Consider the following 19,786-nt stretch of genomic DNA (forward strand, 5'->3'; position numbering starts at 1 on the left):
GGGAAAAAAACACTAAAAGTCAGCCGGGGAGATAATACATTGAATAAATCAAAGACATTTCTTTTTGTCTGCATATTATCTGCCTAAGAAAAAGTTTAGACAAATGCAAAGTGAAATGCAGGCTAATAGCGACACCTGAAGTCCACTGGCGCTTCAGTGCACATAAGCGCCTGAACAAGCGTGTTGTACTCTGGCGCCATCTGGCAGTGAAAGTGTAAGAATGCAACTCCAAGACTCTCTCTCCACTCTTCTTTTTATTGTTCAGCGTCCTGGCATTCTCCTGGCACGTAGTCGTCATAAAGTGATTTACATGGTGTCTGGCAGAACATGTGTTTAGTCTTGTAATACATCAGAAGCCTTTTGGAAAGGCTCTCTGGCATCATGAAGAGAATGCTTCTCTATAAGAAGCCTTTATGGTGCTGGAAAGAAATATTTTTTCCATCAGTCTATCCATTATCTATAACCGCTTATCCTTGCGGGATTGCAGGGGGGCTGGCGCCATATCACAGCTAAAGAAATGTTCATAAAAAAATAAAGAAAAATCAGATCTGCAGTTCTTTGTTTTCACATTTTGGATTTAAAAAAATATACGTTTATTTGAGTCATTATGACTTCATTAAATACACTTTAATTATTATTTCTATAGCTCTTATTTAGTTATACATTTCTCAGTGTTCCAGGTGGCGGTCGGATCCAAGCACACACAGTGCCTTTCTCTGTCCAGCGGTGGTCTTTTGTGCGGGGATAAAGCAGATCGGCCTTGGGGGGTTTCTGGGCTTTGTGGGGGCCTGCCACTCACACACTGCTCCCAAATAACTCAAGTAGCGGACTTAAAGCTATGCGTAGTATAAATGTCCTGCCGCTGCCATATAGCACGCTGGGTTAATAATAGGAGCGCGGTGTCAAGCTATTTCAGAAGGGGGGAGTGTCGACCTATTCTCATTGGATCCGTTTTATCCGCGAGTATCTCATGAAGTGCGAGTGGGAGGAGAATTTCCAGCAACTGAGGATATCAAAAATAAACCCCCTCATGTCCAGAGAAGAGCAGAAAGTATAAATACCCGCGATGTGTCCAGACTGCAGCGGTGCTGGTGAGTGGTACAGCAAGACTTAGCTTGGTTAGGTAATTAGAAACGGCAACTCACATAGACTGAAATTAAATACCAGACATACTTTGACCAAGACTGCCTTTACAGCACTGGAAAATCACTTTTAATTTGAAAAGATCTCTGAATTGAGGAGCTACTCCTTCGACTAAAGAACACTCACCACTTACCAGAGATAAAGGACATACATTGCAATACATGTTTCTTTTTTAATCTTTTTTTTTTTTTTTTTCATTTTTACAACTCTTGAGTGCAATTTCCATTGCATAAGATGTGTTCCACTATGTGTTCGATCGTTTTACTCCTGTGCGTCATGAACGCGGCACTTTCCACTCCGTTTGAATCAGAGGATATTGTACCTGTTCGGATAAATGGAAGAATAAGCGGTCGCTTTTGGAAAAGAAGCGAGGAACAGCCGAGATTTATCCTGAGTGCATTTGGCAAGGACTTGACTCTGAATCTTATTCCAGATACCAGCTTTATCGCGCCTTCCTTCAAAATACAGCGCATCAAAGCCAGAGATGTTGGCGCTTTACGCAGCGCTTCAGGTGTCCAACCTGCCGCGGATCTCCAGAATTTTATGAACCAGACGGAGGAGAGTGAAGGACAGCTTAGGAGCTGTTTTTACTCGGGGAACGTAGATCACGACCAAAACTCGGTTGTATCTGTCAGTTTGTGCTACGGTATATTTGGCTCCTTCATCACAGAGGGGAAAGAGTATTCAATTGAGCCCAAGCTTCGCGACGGCCTGGGGCCGGCCTCTGCAGAGCAGCTGCATGTCATCAAGAGAAGGACATTCACCAAAAGCCACGGTGTTCCCCTCCTGTTTGATCACGCGGCGGCGGAGAGCCGAGCGGAGAAGCACAATGGGGAAAGTTTTACGCACGGCGACAGTGACGCACAGAGGGAACCTCGCCGTAGACGCTTTGTTTCCGCGCCACGGTTCATAGAGACCCTGGTGGTAGCAGACTCAACAATGACCCACTTCTATGGAGACGAAATAAAGGTCAGACACAATGAACTCATTCTTTCCTGCACACACTGTTGGTAGGAACCTAAAAAAAATCTTAGTTTAACTTATACTGTACCATAAACAAACAAAGACGCTGAAGACGTCATGTTTTTTTCCTTTATTTTCCCATCTTGTTGTTTGCAAGGGTTCACCTAGAAATATAGTGGCAGGGATTTGTTTTTCTGTACTGCTTCATAAAACATGTTTTGGCAATGAAGGAGCTCCCTGTTTTCCACAGGCTGAGAATAAGGTCAGGCAACAGAAATGCAAGCAATGCTGAACCACATTCCTCATGACTTGGTCACGATTTGGCAGCAGCGCCTCAGCATCATCCAGGGAAGATTCACAAGGCTTACAATATCTGTTCTCTCCTGTCTTTACTGAGTGTTGTCAGTGGTCATTATCCCAAGAGTAAGTGAAGGCATCCAGGCACCAGAATCAAGTGGAAGAGGGTTAAACTGATAAACTGGGCTTATATTTGGCTTTTCATTATAATTCAGATTAATTTAAAATTGCATGTATTACTGTAAACGGGGCAGTTTTAGTGATTTGGTGGCTCTGTGGGTGTGTGTACAGCACATGTGGAAAAACCTCATCCCACTCTAGAAAAAGTGATTTCATGAAGGCTGATGGAAGACTTTACAATACACATCCTGGCACAACCCCTCACATTCATAGAGATTTACCAGCTCTCCACTAAAATACAACCATGACAGCGCTGTGGAAAACCCTGCCCATCCCTACCTACCATGACACAATCATGGATAGTGAACAAAAGCTATTTGGAAGCAGCTGTTTACTGTTAATAAAGCCAAATGAGGGTTTTTCTTCAAGGAATTCATCACTCAAGAAGACAGTGGAGCATAAAATAATGCTTCTATGTTCCTGAAAGTTAAGGTGCAAATACATGTGAGTATGTTCAACAGATACTGCAACTTTAAAGCTCATATGCAGTCCTGGTGAAGTGTATCAATAATGTACATTATTAGCGGGAGCGATACAGCTGGTGTCAGACTTCCATAATGAACAATCACATCTGCTCCTCTCATCACCTTTAAAGGCAGCAGGCAGCTCAATGGGCCAGGAGGAGATTCCTGGCCAACTTGTCAGCAGGGAGAACTATTGCTCTACAGCAAGGAGCAAATGTTGTAGATAGCAACACAGATATGCAGTTTCAGCGCCCCAAATATTATTAAACAGCATGCTTTTAAAAACCAATAATGTCATTTTCTAAGTTAAATTACCATTTTAGGAAACCCAGAAATGTCTCAGGATGATTGAAAATCATAAATTGTACATTAAAATTACAAAAATACATTATAAATTATAAATGGAACAATGTTCATATCTCAATTTAATTTGTTATTTCAAAATCAAAGAATGTACAGCTCTGTACATTTCTTGTTCATATTTCTTTAAAAGCATATTTTAAGGGCTCTTTAAAATCAAAAATGTTTCTTTATGTTATGCAGGTTTGTTAAAAAAAACTAATATCCCTTCATAAAGTGTTATCAGGTTTTGTAACTCTCAAATATCACTAAATATCAAAAAATCCAATATCTAGCCTGTGCTGGCAGAAACACAAACATATTGTCGTGCAATAATGGGTACCTGCGCAGGATGAAATTCACCAAGTTGGCTTTAACCCTGCTCTCTTTTATCCACCTTCACTATGTCTTTGAGCTGTCCAAGCTCTTTAAATGTCAAGAACAAGGAAGTTAATGTTCATGGAAATTTTGTGAACATTTGTAAATGTTGTGTCCTGTCTCTCCTCCTCCACAGCACTACATTCTGACCCTGATGTCGATGGCCGCCCAGCTTTACAAGCACCCCAGCATAAAGAACTCAGTTAACATGGTGCTGGTTAAGATGTTGGTGGTGGAGGACGACGAGGTCGGCCCGGAGGTCTCCAGCAATGGAGGTGTGGCTCTGAGGAACTTCTGCTCGTGGCAGCAGCTCTTCAACCCTCCAAGCCAAAGGCATCCAGAGCACTATGACACTGCCATGCTCTTCACCAGAGAGGTGAGGGCAGAGTATATACCTGGTTTAGCATCTTTACACAGCTGCAGAATGGCTGTCTCCAGTAAAACATACCATCATCTGCATATAATGTTTTAAACATTTCAATATCTTAACTCAAGGTCCACCTACCAGTGTCTTTCCTGAGCTTTCACCTGTGACTCAGTCATCTTTACCGAATGGAGTTTGCTCAGTTGCTAAATACATTATATCAGTTTAAACAACAAGGACCCTGGACGCGAGATTAAATGAACACTGGAAACAGACAACCTTAGCTGTCTGTGAACACCAGGCCAAAATGTTTCTCAGCATTGACCAAGAAGGGGTCAAATGTCATTGACCAGGAGTCAGTGGTTGGAAAACAATCAAGACTCTTCTGACACTGGAGACCATTTGAGCCAATTGCATGACAACTGAGCAAACTTCATCCACTTAGGATGGCTGTGAGAAGTGGTTGAAATCTCCAGAAAAAGCTACTAAGTGGACCTTGAGCTAAGAAATTCTTTTTACATCAAATTATTTATGTTAATTTAAAACAGCAGTGGCCCAAGAATTGATCCTTGTGGAACACCAAGTTTCATGTTAAAAGAAGCTATAGTTGCATGGGTTTCATTTGAAGGGTTCAGCTACAGGAAATGCTGAATGTTTACAATATTTGGCCATGAAACAAGAATTTAAAGCTCCACTAATGAATATGTTTATATAAATAATGGGTCAAATGCTTCTGTTTAATGTGACAGTGTCACAATGATGAACCCACTGAGAATTATTACCCGATTCTGCAGTTCCCCTTAGCACTACAAGGTGTTTTACCACTTTCGGCTCATTGTTTTGATTTTCTGACCTGCAACTCACCTTTTTAATCTAATTTCCAGCAGCAGCAGCAGCAGGAAGCAGTTGTCAGTGAAAAATCTCTCTGATAAAACGATTGTACACTACGTTGCCAGCACAACAGCAGCAACTAGCTGGTGAACGTACTGGAGCATTTATCAGCTAAAGAGCCTAATATTTCCCTTGGGAGTTGGTGGAAACTAAAATAAAACTAAAAGGAGAGTGAACATTAGACTCTTGCATTCTTCAGGGGGCCATACACATGATTCCAAATAAATGTTTATCAGTGTCTGCTGAATGTGTAAACAGTCAATTTCATCTGGCTAACACATTAGCCATAACAACTTTATAAGGCACGCAACTAACCATGTGTAATTTTCAGCTTGTTCTGGAATTCTCCCCTCAAGTGGCAAAAAACTAAATCCAAGATAAATGCTGCTTTTAGCACAAACATTTATAAATAATACAAATAAATAAAAACATAAATACTGTTGCATCAGGCTTCCCGACTCACAGTGGTTTTAAAATACACACAGATCATGATAGATTATGATAGTCGTGCCTTTCTTGAGAGCATGGTTTGTACTGTTTGGTGCACTCAAATAATGTTGAGTGCTTTACAGTGTGTATATTTCGTTCTTCATTCAGAAGGCAGTAACCCAGCGAGGATGAGTCACAAATTTAGCCCTGGTGGAATTCAGTCCCAGGCCAGCTGCGGTACATAATGTGGTTTCAGGGGCAGCAGACTCAACCACAAAGCAATTACTTGAAACCCAAGTGTCTTACAGTAACACAGGTGCATTTAGGCCAGTTGTGTGCGGAGCGGAGGGTCCCAGTTTAAAAAGAACCCCTTGCTTTGGCTGAAAAGGGATTTTTGAGATGGAATAGTTGTAATCTTTTCCAAGCAGGGGGAACATGAACGGAGAGCAAACAACCTGTGCTTTATGAATGCTTCGACAGGAAATAAGTTCACAAGTCCTCAGGGTTTAACTTGAGATTGACTTGTTCTGCTGTATTTGGCTGCCTTTTTCCATCTGGTATGTGCATGTTGACAAGGTGTTAGCAGACAATACATTAGGTGAGTAACATCTCTATTATTAAATTTTTATAGCTAAGTGCCCTGGTTGCAACTTGATTTGATGACAGGCTTGGCATTTATCCAACTACTGAATGGCATTAGCACATAAGTCTGACCCTGGATGAGAGAAATGATGAATAGCACATATGAGCTTTTGCGGTGTTGTGTTGGATTTGTTGAAGTAGCTCTCCATCATTCATCCAAACCCGGTTTGTTTGTTTTTCCATTTCTGCGGAGATATGCTTTGAAATGTAGAGGACGGAAGGCTCCTCGTGGATGAGCTAACTTTAGTGTGGCCACAAATCAGCCCTGACATGATTAAGACACTTTAAATGGTCAGGGCTTGAGTGTGTGGCCCGGGCGGGGTTGAATATGTATGCCATGTGTCCCACAGTCATAAGAGAAGGCTGCTGCTACTACTGGCTGTTGTGAAATTCAAAACTCACACTCTTTTTCTCATGATTATACTGTATGGGGATGCTTGCACATCAGTCTGCACTATCTGCAAATTCAATACTGTGGCTTGTGCTTTGACTCCATAGATTGTGGTTTGTGTCTGCATGTCTGCATACATGAGTGACAGATGCTATTGTGGAACAAGGTGTACAAACACATGCTGAGCTGTGTTTAAATGGCAGCTCCAAGTCCAGATGTGTTTTGAATCACAGAGGGTTCTGCCTTGTGGTTTTTTGGGGACTGAGGCGAGGCCATGGAATCATCTACATCCTACACAGCCAGGCGTATTCTCAAGCAGGGAAAGATTTCTGATACACCACACTGTTCATTTTCCCAGATCACAGCTCTGGATAGCTGCATGCTGAGGATATTTATTTGCTTTGTTTTATGACGGAAACACTGAGCAACATGTTTTTGATTTGCTTCTTTAAAAATGGCAAAAAAACAACTGGACATAAATAACCAGTCAAGGTTCGCCATCCTACATGATTAATATAACAGTCACTTAGAGCTGCCCATGCACTTACTATATTTACTATTTGACCGAACAATGTCTTTTACTCTAATAATCCACTTTGCAGGCTGTGTCTAAGCAATTGGTCTGTACATTTCAATGGAAATAAATCGTATCCATTTTTATAACAATGTATCAAGCCAATATTGATTGTATTAAGCATAGGGTATTAAAAAGTATGTTGCCTGTTTTGGTTTTACAAATTAATTACACGCATTGTCCATGACAAGACCTTACCCTGAACTGATTTGAATGAAATAGTTGAATTGGATCTAATACAAGTATGCAGTTTCTTGGTTTCTCTGGACAGTTTTAGTGTTCCATGACACTGAAACTGTTTGGCAGCAACAACAACCAAAGTGGCTCATGGTATGCAGCTTTACTCCTACACTGGCATATTTCGATTTTGAGTGATATGATGCTGTTGGTTTTTGGTATGCCGCTGTAGTTGTACTGGGTTATGGCACTTAAAATACAATAGAATGGTATGTTACTCATGTTGCTGCCATTTGAACGGTACATACCACCCCTCTACTTGCACGTAATGATTCTTACCAGCATATGTTGCTGCTGGTAATGATATGCCTAATACATATAGTTTGTACATAGGCTACATCAACAATTTCTTAAATTAAATAGATAAAAAATAAAAATTACATTTTGATCTGTAGTCTACTGTCTCATAGTTAGTGTTGGTTGGTCAAACTATATCCTACAGCATACCAATAATATTAAGCCTGTGGGGAGTGCTGGCTGCTAGTGAAGCAACAGTGACCTACCTCTTTCATGTGCCATATGCTGGTCGAACAGCAGCAACATACACCTAGTGAAAAAGGCATACTGCTAGTAATTGACATATAAAACTAAAACAAGAGTGGCACACTACCAGCACATGATTGTAAAAAGTAGTCTCTGCCTGTGGAAGAGTGAAAAGTCATTTAAAAGTCTCCCACAGCAGTGGCTTATCATTCTCAGCGGTGATATACCAGAATTAGCAAATTCCAGTAGAACATGAGCGGCATACAATTCCCCACTTTTTGAACACGACGTCACTCTGTATTAAAGGCTTGTTAACCTGAATAAAATATAATACCTAATACTGTTTGGGTAAACACAAATGCTCAACATTTTAGGAATTTTCTGGAATGAAGAAGGTCACATATAATATCTGCTTTTTAAATCTTTAATAAAGAAATCTCAACATTGGTATCTTTTCAAATTTCACCTCATCATCATGCCCTTGGTGCTCCAGTTTCAGTGTTTTCTGTGTTTGTTTATGCTGCAGGATATCTGTGGACAGAAGAGCTGCGACACGTTGGGTGTGGCCGATGTTGGGACGATGTGCGATCCCAAGAGAAGCTGCTCCGTCATCGAGGACAACGGCCTGCAAGCTGCCTTCACAGCTGCACATGAGCTCGGTTAGCTCACATTTATTGTCATATGGGTGGGCTGGTGTGGGTGTAGGATTTATGAAAAACAAGTTCTGTTATGTGAAGCTTTAAAGTCTTTTTCAGTCATTCAGAACCACACTTTGCATGCATCGGTGCACCCGTATGTCACATCGTTACATTGCATCCTTTCCCACTGCAGGTCACGTGTTGAGTATGCCTCATGACGACTCCAAGACCTGTGAGAGGCTGTTTGGAGATCTGGGAGGACATTACCTGATGGCTCCTCTCTTTGTCAGTCTCAACAAGACTGCGCCTTGGTCTCCCTGCAGCGCTCTCTACATCACAGAGTTCTTTGACAATGGACATGGTAGGAAATATTTCAGGTTGTCGCCCCAACGTGTTAAAAATTACACACTGAATCAGAAACTGAGCAGCCATGTCTGCCAATGTGGATGTCTGCCACAACACTGTGGATCTGTTATTAAGGCTGATTCAGAGATGAATTAAACATACTGTTATTGTCTCACACTCTAACGATGGCTTTCCTGCTTAAACATGTTGCTCCCCACAAATTATGGGTTGTGGGTATAGTTTATCTTACCCTAGATTTTCACATCTTCTCTTTCCACATCCTCCCTCCCTCTCTCTTTGACTCCCCTCCACCTCACCATCTCATGTTGTGCATCATGTACTGTTTGTATCCATACTAGACCTATCAGTGAACCTTCTTTTCCACTGAGTCATAAAATGGACTTCTTCCTGCTCCTCACCTCCTCAGCCAAAAGCAACAGCTGGTGTCAGCAAAATATGTTCTTTATCAGTTGGAAAATGGCTCCAAAGAAAACTCATGTGGCTGAGAATGTTCATTCCGCATTGCAAACGTCATTGACAACTCGACACAAAAAGCTTATTGAATGTAATAAAGAATCATTAGAGGAATCATGAATAAATTCAGATTTAGAATAGCTGTCAAATGTCCAGATTCTGAGCACTAGGCTGCCTATAAAAGTGCACTGCATTAGTTAAATTTAAATTATTCATTTTTATAGTCAGGACACTACTTGCCCTGAATATTTTCCCACTGTTGTCATGCCACACACAACGAGCAACACATTTACAATTGTCACAGTGCAGCAAGGTCCTTAATATCCATAAACCACAATATAATCAGTCTCATACAGTGTTGCTTTGTATTGTAACCACAGGGGACTGCCTGCTGGATGTCCCAGAAAGTACCATACCGTTACCAAGAGAGCTGCCAGGCACCAAGTACAGCCTGGACCAACAGTGCCAGCAGATTTTTGGAGAGGAGTTTGTCCACTGCCCCAACACCTCAGACAGTGATATTTGCAGCCAGCTGTGGTGTCAAGAGGACGGTACGCCACAGTGCTCCACCAAGAACGGTAGCTTGCCCTGGGCTGACGGCACCCCCTGTAGCCTCAACGGGACCTGCCTCCACGGAGCGTGCATGTCGACCCAGGAGGTGAAGCAGCCGCTGGTAAGACCTCTTCCTTATCGGAAAAGTAGTGGTAGGTGTCATTTGTGTCAAGCGAGACTATATAACTTTTAAAGAATTAATACCTTGTTGTTCTATTAGCAATACACACACACAAAACACACCTTCATTTCAATACACTGGGGGTTTTTGCCACTACTTTCTTAGTGGCTAATGTTAGCAAACTTAGCTGTGTAATTAACAGTAGGCCTACTAAGTTTTCTGACTTTGTAACTCTTCTCCTCTTCTGCTAGTGTTAAGCTATGTTGCCTATTAGCTTTAGAATTGCCCTGTAATTGCCAATTGTGCATATAGTGGCCACCTTTAAGTAAAAGTTACATAGTCTTGCTTTAAGGGTTCAGTGTGTAGGTTTTAGTGGCATCTAGTGGTGAGGGTTGCGAATTGCAACCAGTGACTCATGGTGCATTCACATGTTCCTCAGATTGTCCCATTTCCTGAGTTGTGAAATCGTTCTTCTGACTTCAGTGTGTGTTCATGTGCTCTTAAGTCTGAATGTGGAATCAACATGGATGCTACTATAAAGATGTGGTGGATTATCAGAGCATATAAACAACACACAGACATCTAGTTCACTCTACATGAACAGTAAACCAACCATATAACAAATTACATGTTTGCAAAATATGCATATGCAATATGTAGGGCTGATCCCAAATAGTCGAAGAGTTGATGCTTCGATGGGCGGAGCCTGATTCGACTGTCAGTCTTACAGTTGAAACAGTGAAACAAGGATCATGCCATTTACACAGAACTACCATTTTTCTTCCAATAAATTAATATAAAGCCTATTTCAATACACACTTCAACATTTAATGCTGTAAATAAACATGTAAAAAGAATAAAAACTTTCAATAAATGTTTTTAAAGTGCGTAAATAAACCCAAAATTGTAACCCTAACCCTGGGTCGTCAGTGCACATGTGTAAGCGTAGCGTGAATGTGTGTAGTGGCAGAAGATGCTTGCTGAAGAGGGAGCTCCAGCTTCACTGGTGTTGTGCCGAGTTGTCCGCACATCGCAGGACTTTCGGATAATTTATCACAGTTGATGAACCACACAAAGAATATTTTATCATTTTTAAATAGCCGGCTACTTAAAATAGACCAACGAGGAACCGCAACGTGCATGCAGCTGTCGGCAGCACGGCATGCATGCTAAACTCTGCACAAGACCGGTGAATGACGGACGAGAGAGAGAGAGAGAGAAAAGGGTCTTCAAAAAGCCTCAGTTTAGCTAGAAATTTAGAGACTACAGCTCTACAGCTTCTCAAGATTAAAGCGTATAAGGTGTGTTACCCTCATGTGTTAAATAATACATGTGGGCCTCCATTTGTCCAAATTTCACTTTTCTTCTTACTTCTAATACACCATTCAGCTACTACTACTATTGACGTTACTTCTTCTTCTTCATACATATTTAACATAGTAACGAAACATGCTCTGTAGAGCAGAGTCTGTTTGGGCAACTGTAGAAACATGGCGACTTCCATGTAAGAGGACCTTGTGTATTCTAATGTAATAAAAACAAAACAGTTAATTATGTAAGATTTTTATACACCGCTGAAAACACAGTTATGGATATTATAGTGCATTTCTGTCAATAGATCTCCCTAAATATTACACACTGAACCTTTAATGCTGCACTAATCACTATTTTTTATAAAAAGAGTGGGTTGAATGACTAAGTGGAAAAGTTGTAGTGATAAATTAGCCCCAATTAGATAAAACTAGCCTACCTAGCATTTTAGTGTCTTTCAGCTCATTGTTTTGGTTTTATGGCCTGCAACTTTTTGTTTTAATTCACTGTCACGGATCTCATCAACCTCATTTCCAGAAGCTGCAGGCAGCTGTTTTCAGTGAAAAAGCTCTGATAACCCCACTGTACACTACCTGCCCAGCACATACAAAGGTAATGACTAAATGGTAAACATTTAACAGCTAAATTAAATATTAAAAAGTCATTTTTTTAGGAGTAGATGAAAAACAAAACAGAACTAAAAGGAGAGTGAATTTCCAAAATAATGCTGCTTCTTATCTGCTTGATAGGCATCTCTGTGCTAATCCATTAGCCATTCCAACATTACACATCCATAATGTGATATGGCGAAGTTGACAAAAATAAACAAACAACATAATTAATGCAGTTTTAAGACAAAAGATTATACACAAAACAATAGTAAAGCTGCACTTGAAAGCTGGCTGTCAATTTTGTAAAATGCTGAACTCATCAACCTTGACATTAGGGAACTGGGTACTCTTTCCTAATTCACTCCTCATTGCATGTTGCATGCTGACAGTGTTTCTTTGATTGCACTTGCTTGGTGCGGAGAACTGCCCGTCGGTTTCAGTGAGTCACTTCCTTTGAAATGCTTTTGTCATTGACTCACAAATAGAGTAATCAAGTTTGCACTCATAAAACTCACAAGTCAGCAACTTTGAAACAATATCCCTCAGCAGATTTCCGTTGTTTTTTTAAATTTCACACGTTTTTTGATACGGATATTGAGATGATGTGTATGTGATTATTGTATGCCGGAGAGTTGTGAAATGTTATTAACTTTACACCTATCCATTGGATATGTGCTGACTTGCCTGAAACATTTTCTTCTTGATCAAAAATATCACAAAATTTTCAGTATCAAAGCTCATTCTTAGTCGTGAAGATGATTGTGTGATTTGATAGAAAGGCCCAGAACAGCTCCTATATGCACCATGGACTGTTGTCAAGAATATGCTTTGACGTTCAACTTTTAAGCCGACATGTCTCAGAAGTCCTTAAAGATGATTAGAAAAACATCTAGAATTCAATGACAAGTGGGAAAACCCAGTTGAAGATGACACAAATGAAAGCTCCAGAACAGCTCCCATAAGATGCGTTAGACTCAAACTTTAAAAAAAAAAAAAATCATCAACCCAATACAAGATTTCTATTGGAAATCTGCCGTTTTAGGAAAAAGTCATCAATACAGCATCTCAGTTTTTGGAGATATGACACACAGTTGTGTGCAGCTTTAAGTAGGAATACATGAATGAAAAGTACAGGCTAAAAGTACAGATTACAAAATTGTTGGAATTTGGTGAGTTTTAATCCAGCTGCTTCGTGATGTCTTTTTATATTTCCTTAAAGAACATTTATACAGCTCAGTGTTTCATTTCAGCTTGGTTGCCTTGATATCTTCTCCTTGTGTTATGAGAACACATCTGTTTGTGAACCCAGACGTGCTGGCAGTTGAGATGTTAGCTGGTCCAAACTCATAAAACTTCTGGAAAGGACACCCACACTAGCAAACACACACACACACACACACACACACACACACACACACACACACACACACACACACACTTTCAATTTTGCCTTACAAAGCTGCAGCATGGCAGGTTTCACTAGTGGTGAGTGACACATGTGGCAGGAATGTGGGTAGAGGCAGACAGCAGACGCGTGCCGAACTTCAACACAGATTTAGCCTGGAGTCACGGCACGCCAACACACTGTGCGGCCTCAAACCCAGAAGCCCAGACTGTGGTTTAGGCTACACAGCTGAGATTGCCTTTGGCACCAAGCGCTAACCAACCACTCTGACTGCTCTTTTTTCCCTCTTTTCTTGCCGTGTTTTACCACAGGTGGTTGTGGATGGTGACTGGAGCTTATGGGGACCGTGGCAGCAGTGCTCCAGAACATGTGGAGGCGGGGTGGAGTTCTCCTATAGGGAGTGCACTGACCCTGTGCCTCAGAACGGAGGGAAGTACTGTGAGGGACAGAGAGTTCAGTATCAGTCCTGCAACACACAACCCTGTGACAACAACGAAGGTGAGAATCAATACTTGAAGCTGCAGACAGCCAGTAGATTCATATAAAATAATATATTTAATATTTTCTTACGCATCTTCTACCTTTAGGAAAGAGTTTTAGAGAGGAACAGTGTGAGAAGTACAACAGCCCTAACTACCTTGACTACAATGGGAATATGAAACAGTGGATACCAAAGTATGCTGGTGTTTCTCCCAGAGACAGATGCAAGCTGTTCTGCAGGGCCCGGGGCAGTAGTGAATTTAAGGTGTTTGAATCCAAGGTACAGTATATGCATTCAGCATCCCAGCTTATACATGCAATTTTGCCAACTTGTGACGTTCACACTACAGCTAACATGTCCCAATATACGCTCGATCTGGGGCTTTCCTTTCTTATTATATGTGGCTATTAAGAACACAATTGTGCCCTAAAGCACATAATCTTCGAGTGTCAGAGTTTTAATAACAGGTAATCTCACACATTGGAAATCTGGCAGTTTGCTGACTAAATGTGAAGATGGGGAATTACAGGTCACTCACCTGGAAGTAAAACCAAATAGCCAAGTAGCTTTTGTAAAGAAGCCTTGAGTCAGATAAAGTCACTTGTTATGCTTTTAAAACATAATTATCACTTTAATTCTTGTTGACCTTGCAAACATGGAAATGGTCTGTACTTGTATACCGCCTTTCTAATCTTCCGACCACTCAAAGCGCCTTTACACTACGTCACATTCACCCATTTATGCACTGATGGCAAAGTCTTAGGTGCCAACCACTCATCAAAATAGAAATTAACATTAATACACCAATTTAGGGTTCAGTATCTTGCCCAAGGACACTTAGACATGCAGACTGGAGGCAATGGGAATGTATCTGCCAATCAAGCAACCCACTCTACCTTGCAAACAGTAGTCTGACAAAAAAGGAATACAACCCATGACCTGATGTCACCACTGATAAAAGCTGTGATATGCGGTTGAACAAAAGCTGATAAGCGGACCCTGAGTAAAAAACCTTTGTCAAAAGACATTGTATAATACTTAATTTAGAATTTGAGCTACATTTTTCATAAGAAGGGCGTGATCATTAAAAGAATTCTGCAGGATGCATGTGAATAAAAAACCCCACTTGTGATAAAATAATCAACAACACCACTTGTGTCCCTGCAGGTGATTGACGGGACGACCTGTGGCCCTGACACCACATCTGTGTGTGTCCAAGGCCAGTGCGTGAAGGCAGGCTGTGACCAGGTAATTGGATCCAACAAGAGAGTGGATAAGTGTGGAGTGTGTGGAGGAAATGGGCTCACCTGTAGAAAGATCACAGGCTCCTACAACAAAGCAACGTAAGTGCTCCAAAAAAGATCTCTAATATGTGAAAATTATAATGTAATTGTATCTCGGGGAAAAAGTATTTGAACAAAATTGAAAAAAGTGTTGACATTTCTTAATCCATTCTTTGTTTCCTCTTCCAGCTATGGATATAGTGACATTGTTACAATTCCTGTTGGTGCTACTAACATTGATATCAAACAGCGGAGCCACAGAGGAATCAAACATGATGGGAACTACCTGGCTATAATGAGAGAGAGTGGTGGTTACATCCTCAACGGTAACTTCTCTGTATCCACGGTGGAGCAGGACATTCCCGTGCTCGGTGCTGTGTTAAAGTACAGTGGCTCCTCAACCACACTTGAGAGGATCCAGAGCTTCATGCAGCTAAAGGAGGCCATCACCATCCAACTCCTGGCCACTGCAGGGGACGCCAACCCTCCCAAGGTCAAATATACCTTTTTCATCCCTAGAGATGTGACCTTCAACAAATCCAAAGAGAAGAAGGGCTCGTCACCATCTTTGCATATGATCCATCCATTCGGCGTGCCTGACTGGATGCTGGGGGAGTGGTCCGAGTGCTCCAAGAGCTGCGGTTCAGGATGGTCCAGGAGGAACGTTGAATGCAGAGACAGCGCGGGCTTCCTCTCCACCATGTGCGACAAAGACCTGAAGCCCATAGATATCAGGCCTTGTGGGGATCTGCCATGCCCCATATGGCAGATGGGACCTTGGTCCACCTGCTCACGAACTTGTGGCCAGGGGGAGCGCCGCCGCAGAGTCTTCTGCATAGACTACACTGGAAAGACTGTTGAGCCAGAGAAGTGCGATCCGTATAAAATCCCAGAGCCACTCTCTGGAGAATGTCTCAACCAAGAGTGCTTATGAGGAACATGAGTACAGTGAATTTTCCCTTTTTGGTCTGACCGCACTCACCAACCATGGATGGATTACTGAATGGGCACACCAGGCACAGACCCAGGGGCCCAAGGGGTCAGGGGGCAGAGACACAAAACGACCACAAAAAGACACAAAACAATCATAAAGAGACACGAAACAATTACAAAGTGACACACAATTATCATAAAGACACAAAGCTACAACAAAGTGACAACATAGCAACAACAAAGAGACACAAGATTATCACAAAGAGACACAAAATGACAACAAAACACGCTAAACAATCACAAAGAGACAAGAAACAACTGAAAAGACACACACAATTACCATAGAGACACAAAGAGACAACAAAGCAACAACAAAGAGACACAAAACAACCACAAAGAGGCACAAAATGACCAACAAATATGCAAAACAACTACAAAGACACTCTGAGATTCTGAGAGTTCTGTTTGAACTGCAAATCTAATCTAATCTAATCTAATCTAAAATGCGGTTCGACTGTTTCACATTGTTTGTAGTCGTTATGTGCATCTCTCAGTTTGGGGGTCTTGCTTCTATGTAGGATAGGGGGTGGGGGCTTTTACATGTCTGTGCCCAGGGGCCCATTGCCTCATAATCTGTCCATGTCACCAAATGGTTGTGTCACGTCACATCAAGGGCTTTTGTCGGAATATTGTTTTGTTATCTTTTGTTGACATTTGACAACCACTATTGAGATTTGAAACAATGGAAATCTACCTCAAGATGTACATGTGATGCTATGTATAGATGCTAGATGAAGGTGTTGTGTTTGTGTGTGTTTTCTCAAGAAAGAGAGGTTTTTAGTCCCACAACAGAAAGTAACTTTTTAGATTAAGGCTGGTATAAGTGGTCATTTAAAGTGGGGCAAGAACAGTGGCATGAAATCTGCTGTCAAACACCGGCACAGTGTAAATATACCTCCAACTGTCTTCCACAGAACTCAAACCCCTAAAACTTTGAGCAAGCAATTAATTAACCTATTATTGAGGTAGGTACGTACGATTGATGCATCAGGATTTTAAGCCTCTGGGAAATGTGCTCCTGTTGGATTGCTTCTCTTTCTACACACATACCAAATGTGATTTGTGTTAAATGATTGGGATGAAGATGTCACTGGCATTGTTGAACTATGGGGAAACCATTCAGTGACACTAAATATGACAATATTTTGTACTCGTGCTAGTTAGAGCTTACATCAGATCAGATTGTTTCAATGCCGAACCAGACATGTAGAATTTATAGAAATTGATAAGAGTTTGAGTTTACACAGAGTGTAAAATGCATTTGCCTAGATAATGACTGATCATTTATGACCAGAAAAACCCATGACAGATAATTTCCCTCTGTCCTGTAGTTTAATTTTAGCCTTTTCCCAGGTGCATTATTGAGAGAAACAGTGGTACAAAATCTGCAGTGCAACAAATGTTTCTTTGGAGGTGTTATTGCTAAGTTAAGTGGAAAGCATACTATCTATCATATATATGAAAAACAACATTAATTTTATTAATTTCCAGACATTTACTTGTTAATGCATCATATGCAAACACTCACAGTTGTTTTCAGACTCTTGTATGTATATTTAATTTCTTCATTCCTGTTGTTAATTTACAGTATGTTATACAAGAAAAGAGATGGAGCATTAGGCCATATACCTTCAGTGAAGGACCATATTATTTTATTATAACAGCTTCCTTTTTAAGCTATTTATTTTTGTAAAGTTTTTACCTTGGACATGTAATTAACATGGCAGATGCTGCTGTCTTTGAGATTTTTTTGTCTATGAAAATGGTCAAATAAACACATTTATGTCAATACATGATTATTTTTTACTGCAGCTTGACAACCAAATGGAAACCTTGTCCAACATTTCTCCAAATGTTGGAAGAATATTGTAAGAAACCTTTCCTTTTCTCTGTTGTGCAGATAAACCTAATTACTGGTGGGTTCATATCAACAACTGTGCCAAGTGCAAGAGGAGCCAAAGTTCAAAATGAATGTTTCTCATGTTTTCCAGAGCACTCCTTTAGACCATTGTGGGCCACTGAAACCCACCAACGAAGACCAGAGTAATGAAATTCTTTTAGGTGGGCCGGCAGCTTTTAAAAGCAGGGTGAGGCAGATTTCATTGCTGGTTTTCCAAACTGAAACCCCTTAGCATGTTCAGTAAAATCCTCCCACGTTGGAATAACTCCTCTGCTCAGACATTTGAAATAAAGCCATATAAAAACACACTCAGTAGCTGTGGCTGGGGAGGAACCTCTATTTACCAGATAACAGTCTCATAATATCCTATTTTTATTGTCAGCCTTATTTTATTCACAGCTGACTGAGCTTGGTTACATATAGGCCCATAATTTCATATACAGAATTTTTTTTTGATTGGATTAATGACAACAAACTAATACAACATATCAGACTTTGTCAGGAATAAAAATCTATTTCCATTGTGGCCCCAGGAGTATTCATAGTCGACCGAGTTTTGTCAAGATGGAGAAAGGCGTTCGATGTTTGACATTAAGAACTATTATTTCTTTTTTTTCAACAATATTTTTATTGAACTCTTATATCACTTATACAACAATCAAAACAAGAGACAACAATCAAAACAATAACATCCATAAAACAAATTGTCACAATTTCCACAAGACATTTCACATACTTCACACATATAACAAATTAAATAAACTAAATAAAACACAAACACTCAGCAGCATATGTCAACACCGCAGTTTGAAGTTGATTGTGCACTTTAACGTTTAAGAAACTCTATTAAGGTTTCTACACAGTCTCAAACTCTGCAGCCCTTCCCCTGGATTTATAAGTCAGTCTTTCCAACACAGTACAAGATGCCATCTCCTTTATCCACAAATATATCGAGGGCACATTCAATTTGTTCCAAGACAGCAATCATCCTCCTAGCCTGCAGGAGTCCGAAGTCAATTAAAGTTAACTCTTTAGGATTGACAATAAAGTTTTTTGGATATAGACCAAGTATACATATTCCCGCCTGGTGAAGTATCTTCACTCCAACAATCTCAGATAAAGTTGGAACAACTTCTTCCCAATATTTTGTTATTTTTTTTTGGGCAATCCTATACGCAGTGATACAGAGTACCCTTTCCTTCCAAGCACTTAATGTACATGTCTGGCACATCAGGGGACCATCGGTTTAACCGGGGTTATGTATGTTGTCATCAACCATCTGTATTGTAATAACTTCATTCTAGAATAACTATTATAAAATGGGAACAAAATAAATAGGAAACAAAATCATCCATCCATCCATCGTCAACCGCTGATCCTGCGTACAGGGTTGCAGGGGGGCTGGAGCCAATCCCAGCTGACATCGGGTGAAAGGCAGGGTACACCCTGGACAGGTCACCAGTCCATCGCAGGGCCACACATAGATGAACAACCACTCACACTCACACCTAAGGGCAATTTAGGGTAACCAATTAACCTAGTCTGCATGTCTTTGGACGGTGGGAGGAAGCCGGAGCACCCGGAGAGAACCCACGCAGAACATGCAAACTCCAAACAGAAAGGCCGGGGCAACCGGGGTTTGAACCCGCGACCTTCTTGCTGTGAGGCGACAGTGCTAACCATATGAACAGCAAATTATTTTTTTGATTTCTTTTAGGAAGCAGCCAAGTTAAAATAAGTATCATAGATACTCAAAAGTAAAAGTCATCTTATAGAAGACAACTGTTGTATAGTTCCAAGATGTGAAAATCAAAAAATTAAAAAGTAAAACATAAAAACCTTCAAGATATCCATAATTCTATTAGTGAATAGCATCTGGCAGCCATTTTTGTCTTGA

At 40.8% G+C, this 19,786-nt stretch overlaps 1 protein-coding gene across 1 annotated transcript; it reads left to right on the forward strand.

The window, feature by feature from the left end:
• The first annotated feature begins 1,054 nt into the window (after positions 1-1,054).
• LOC119882630 (A disintegrin and metalloproteinase with thrombospondin motifs 8-like) lies at positions 1,055-17,780 on the forward strand. The gene is made up of 9 exons (XM_038692757.1): positions 1,055-2,112; positions 3,901-4,140; positions 8,302-8,434; positions 8,607-8,774; positions 9,613-9,905; positions 13,544-13,730; positions 13,820-13,992; positions 14,881-15,056; positions 15,186-17,780. The coding sequence occupies exons 1-9, from the start codon at positions 1,378-1,380 to the stop codon at positions 15,928-15,930; spliced, it is 2,850 nt and encodes a 949-aa protein (XP_038548685.1). The 5' UTR covers positions 1,055-1,377; the 3' UTR covers positions 15,931-17,780.
• The last annotated feature ends 2,006 nt before the right edge of the window (positions 17,781-19,786 follow it).

This window comes from Micropterus salmoides, unplaced genomic scaffold (genome assembly GCF_014851395.1).
Source record: "Micropterus salmoides isolate LMB-PRFRI ecotype aquatic unplaced genomic scaffold, ASM1485139v1 Ms_hic_scaffold_3, whole genome shotgun sequence".
NCBI classification, from domain to species: Eukaryota; Metazoa; Chordata; class Actinopteri; order Centrarchiformes; family Centrarchidae; genus Micropterus; species Micropterus salmoides.